General features: G+C 43.0%; 1 protein-coding gene across 1 annotated transcript; it reads right to left on the bottom strand.

Moving 5' to 3' along the window:
* Positions 1 to 926: 926 nt before the first annotated feature.
* LOC139452404 (funoran endo-beta-hydrolase-like) lies at positions 927 to 4561 on the bottom strand. The gene is made up of 3 exons (XM_071233873.1): positions 4295 to 4561; positions 2830 to 2974; positions 927 to 2392 (listed from the first exon to the last, which is right to left on the bottom strand). The coding sequence occupies exons 1-3, from the start codon at positions 4535 to 4537 to the stop codon at positions 936 to 938; spliced, it is 1845 nt and encodes a 614-aa protein (XP_071089974.1). The 5' UTR covers positions 4538 to 4561; the 3' UTR covers positions 927 to 935.
* Between the last annotated feature and the right edge of the window lie 422 nt (positions 4562 to 4983).

Genomic DNA, 4983 nt, shown 5'->3' on the forward strand with positions numbered 1-4983 from the left:
TGTTCCATATACATGTATACCTTCAACTGACTTTGAAACAACGAAGGGGTTGATTTTGAGGGGCTCTCGATCAACTCCTCCATTAACCAGAAATCGTGGCCAAGAATCAATATTGTGTGCAGACTCCTTCCTCATCAGAAGATGTGGCTGTATTAGTATCAACATGCCTACGTTTAGATTTTTTTATCTAGAACCAGCGAATTGTTGGGTAGCCATAATGTAACAAATGAAATTTAACACCCCTGCTCCCCGACCGCCACGGAGTGTCAACAGAGATGATGTTGAAGTAGAAACCAACTGCAAACACCGGGGTGTGCTACAGGGGTGCTATACTCCAGCAAAAAAGGACACAGGTAGCTAAACTTGTCAAACAGGGATACAAGTCAGGCTGGTTCCGCCCTAGACAGATATCTGATAACAAATAGAACCTGGAGGTCATTGATGCCAGACTGGCCCATGAGCCCCTGCCTTCTGGCATAGGACTCTAGGCAGATTTATAATGTATTCAAAATCATGTTTTCCAAAATAACTATGTTGAATATAAGGATATATTCAAAATCTAAATATACTATGCACAGGGCATGGCGTGACCAACCGATTGATAAAACCGGGCCCATTCTACCACCCGTCTAGGTGAAGTTAGGGTCAAAATGGTGTGTTGGGCAAAAGGAACACTGTTCCTGGCTCCAGTGCCCTCAACCAACAGAATCCCTTCCTCACTCGACACAGGGACGCAACCCATGGCAATTCGGTCGCCTTTTACGACAAGCAATGGGGTGCTGTGGACACATTCTACCCCGGGTCCACACGGGGGAAGAGCTATTAGCGTTACCCATCACTGACCACAGGGAGGTTGCTCTTCACGAGTGCCTATCACTATATTTAATAGCCATAGAATCATAATAAGCCAAGAGATGTATAATTAAAAAAAATCTTTAATGAAGGTTCCCTACAATCAGTGCAACAGAGCTAACATGACCCCCATTCCCTGCAAAGGTCATACTGATTGTGTTTGAAGAATGAACTTTATCCACAGGCACCCAGTACTCCCACATTTCCCATGTGGTTGGGGCGTTGTTCTTGTCTGTATCATACAGCATATATGTTGCTGGCAGTTTATGTTCATTAACCATGACGCTCAGAGGTTTCCCGTTTGCGCCTTTGTCTCTGCTCACGCCAATCCTCATACGTGCAGTATGGAAGCCTGATCCTTGTACCTGAACTGTAGTTTGAGCATGCCCGTTACTTATTGGGATCACCATGGTCTTTCCAAAGAAAGAATTCTCATTATTCGTCTTTACGCCTCCAAAATTGTAGTTGGTCTTGAATTTGTAGATACAGCTGGACTCTCCTGGGAGACCGACACGTCCGTTGTTCTTGTTGGTGTCAAAGTGGACATTGGAATGCATTGCTGCGTTGTCATTCTGGTACTGAATACATGTGGATTCGCCAGTTGTTGGGTTAATCCAGCCATTGTGGAAGTCTAGCTTTACATTCTGCCATTGTTTGCCATAGTTATGAAGGAGGACCATCATCTCTTTGTTATTCGGGTTCGCTAGAGCTAGAGGTGCCACTTGTCTCTCCCACCCTGTGTAATCACTCGAAAGTTTGAGAAACTTCTGGTCATAGTACAAATTGTGCCAGAATTTGAAGAAGTTTGCAATTGGTGTCTCATGCCCATCTGGAGTGAACAGAGACCAGTTAAGGCTAGCTGTGCCTGGATGTTGCTGCGTGGACCGGAGGAAGACAACGACTCTTTCCATAAACTCCCTAAGGTTGAGATAAGTGAACATGTGTGCATTTGACAAGTAGATGGTCGCAAAGTCTACAATCCCAGAATGAGCAACCTGGCCGATTCCGTGAACTCCACCTCTGCCGAACTCGCTGACGATGATAGGAAAATTCCTCCCTTTCTTTATGTGAGAGTAGTTTTCTATCATGTCAATTATGGCAACCAGTCGTGCTTCATTGATACCAGAAAAGGAATGGCTTCCACCAGATACATGGAGATCGTTGTAAGCATGGAAGGAGAAGAAATCCATGTTATCCAGAGACATGTCCATAAACTGTGCCATTCCCTTCCACAAACTGAAATTATTTGCATCTGCTCTGATTGTATAGCCAGTGTATGTTGGACCTCCAACTTTGATCCCAAATCTTGACTTAAGCTTTTGTGCCACATCTTTATGAAAGTTTAACACAGTCGTTGCATCGAGGATCTTATATGAGGCGTCGGGCTCGTTCATGACTTCAAAGAAAGCTGGGAGATGTCCTCCACTGTAATCCTTGGCACTCTGAACCATTAATGACACGAACTCTGCCGCCGCATCTAGGTTATTGGGGAACTTTCCTCCATGCTGGGACTTGTCAATCCAACTGGGCCAGCTGAGACCTGCCACAAAAATATAGATACCGTAATCAATAATCAATAATCAATAGTCTATCAAGTTCATTGGTCTCATATGGTATTAACCATACTGACGTATACAAGTTAGGGTCTACACAACTTTACCGCATTCGTATGAGGCGACTAACGGGATTGGGAGGTCAGGCTCGATGTCTTGATTGATGCATGTCATCCTATCCCGATTGCGGAGATCGATGCTCATGATGTCTATTACTGGATTGTCAGATCCAGACTCGATTATTTACAGATCGCCGTCAAAAAGGTGGAATATTGCTGGGTGTGAGTTAAACAACAACAAACAAACAAAACATGCAGTGAACAATACACGCAACAGCAATTTCATAATCCTCTGCCAAGATTAATTCAAGTATATCCAATGAATGGAGTCCATAAACGAAGTTTGGTCATTCTTGATGGCATACCTTTTATTTCCCACACCATATTCTTTATGTCATTTCCGAAAGCATGGACCTGTTGCATATAGAAGTCCCACGTGCGCTTCTGTAGACTATGGTCTTGAAGGTAGTGGGGGTCTGGGTAACCATAGTGAGATGGATTTTGGTGCCACTATAAATAAATTAGTAGTAGTAGTAGTAGTAGTAGTAGTAGTATTTCTTTTTACTGTAGTAGTTGTAAATACATATCGAAATGAGGGTTTGGGTGATCCTGGCACAGTCAGGCTGGTAAGGCTCATCATCAGCTCAGGGCCCTTGTCCCCTCTACACACAGCCCAGACAACGAATGGGACTTCTCCGTGGAAGCGCTGCACAGTCAAAACTATCCAGACCTTTTCGGGTAACGTGAAGACTCCCACTGCACTGAACACTGCAGCCATCTGCATTACCCACATTGTTTGAAGGGCTGCATTCATGGCAGAAAACCCGGGTACTCTTCAAATGTCAGACAACAGGTTAGGAGGTACCAAACCTAAGGCACCGAGAACAATGGGGAGTCAGACAACCTGGTACTTTGGATGCAAGTGTGACATATCGAAAGCGCATATTTGTCATGTTTTTGCTAAATCTTGTCAATCAAATTAGTGTCAAAAGAAACAGCATAATTCATTAATATAAATGATTTTAAGGGATTTTATAGATCAGGTGTGTTAGCCTAGACAGGTCTGAGGCTGTATACGGGCCTATTCCAAATACGCCATCTACAAATTCTGGGTCGTATCATGGAGACCCGTGAAGGTTCCGGGGTAGAATGGGTCTTCAGCAATCCTTGCTTGCCATAAAAGGTGACTATGCTTGTCGTAAAAGGAGACTATCGAGATCGGGTGGTCAAGCTCACTGAATTGGTTGAAGTATGTCATCGATCCCAAATGCGTCGATCGATGCTCATGATATCATTCACTGGATTGTCTGGTCCAGACTCGATCATTTACAGACCGCCGTCATATACCTGGAATATTGCTGAGTGCGGCGTTAAACAACAAACCAACCTCATCGTACCATAAGACAATGCCACAAAGAAAATCCTCTGACCTCTGTATCATTATTGCTGAAAAAAAACGGATCTGAAAAATAATAGACCGTATGCACTGTGATAAGAACACATGGAACTTAATATTATAGATAACAACTTCACTGTGCGTCCCTTGCACAAGCCAGAAACCTAAGATTGTCGGTTCGAGTCCCGGTTCCACTCTCGGGTCGTGCTCGTGGGTTTCACCAAATTCATAAGCCTCTGAGATTTGTATCATTTCCGGATTAAGCTGACACGCCGTGATATAACTGGTCCACATTTCAAAGCGGTTTTAAATCCAACTCACTCACTCTTTATTCTTTGTAACGTTTCGGGGCTACTTGTCTCTTCATCAAGTAAATTGAAACAAAGCGTATTTGGTGTAGTATTTTTTTTACAAAACCACATAATTATACCTACATTCTCGAAGAGGCCGCCATTTAAATCTCTGTTGAGCCAGCGTCCTGGTACGGTACCAATAGCTTTACACTTGGAAATGAGATTAGACCTGGTAAGACCGTTGTGTTTGTTCCATCTGTCCACCTCGTAATGAACACGCCCACCTTGGGAGAGCCACTCGTTGTAGATGGTGACTGTGGTGTCGGGGATCACCTCCCCACACAGCAAGACTGTTATGAACGCTACCACCGGCACCTGATGCATGGCTTTACGCGTTCAGGTGAGACGAGTTTGTTATATACTAAGACGCAATGAGTATCAAAATCATATGTTATACACACCTTGTTTTGAGATAAATAATTCCATATCAGTTAAGATTTTATCAATATAATCAAGACTTTGTAGATGTGTACCTTCAAATACAGAACTGACAGTTGTTTAACATAGATTTTTTTTATAAACGAGATAAGACTTGTGTTTGTCCATATTCAGGGTTTGTGCAACAGAGAGATGTAAGCTACATGTTGCTTATAGGAGGCCGGATATTCGCAAATATGGCAGTCAAACGTTACAGGAACAAATAATGATTAAACAAACTTTTAGAGTAGTTTACAGCAGACGACAGGATGATATACTGATGAATCTGAACCAAATTCGAGTCAAAGACATGTCACAGACCAAGTTTGATAAATTGATCGATATTATTTAGT

The sequence above is a fragment of the Haliotis cracherodii genome, unplaced genomic scaffold (genome assembly GCF_022045235.1).
Source record: "Haliotis cracherodii isolate W230 unplaced genomic scaffold, xgHalCrac1.p SCAF_9, whole genome shotgun sequence".
NCBI lineage: Eukaryota > Metazoa > Mollusca > Gastropoda > Lepetellida > Haliotidae > Haliotis > Haliotis cracherodii.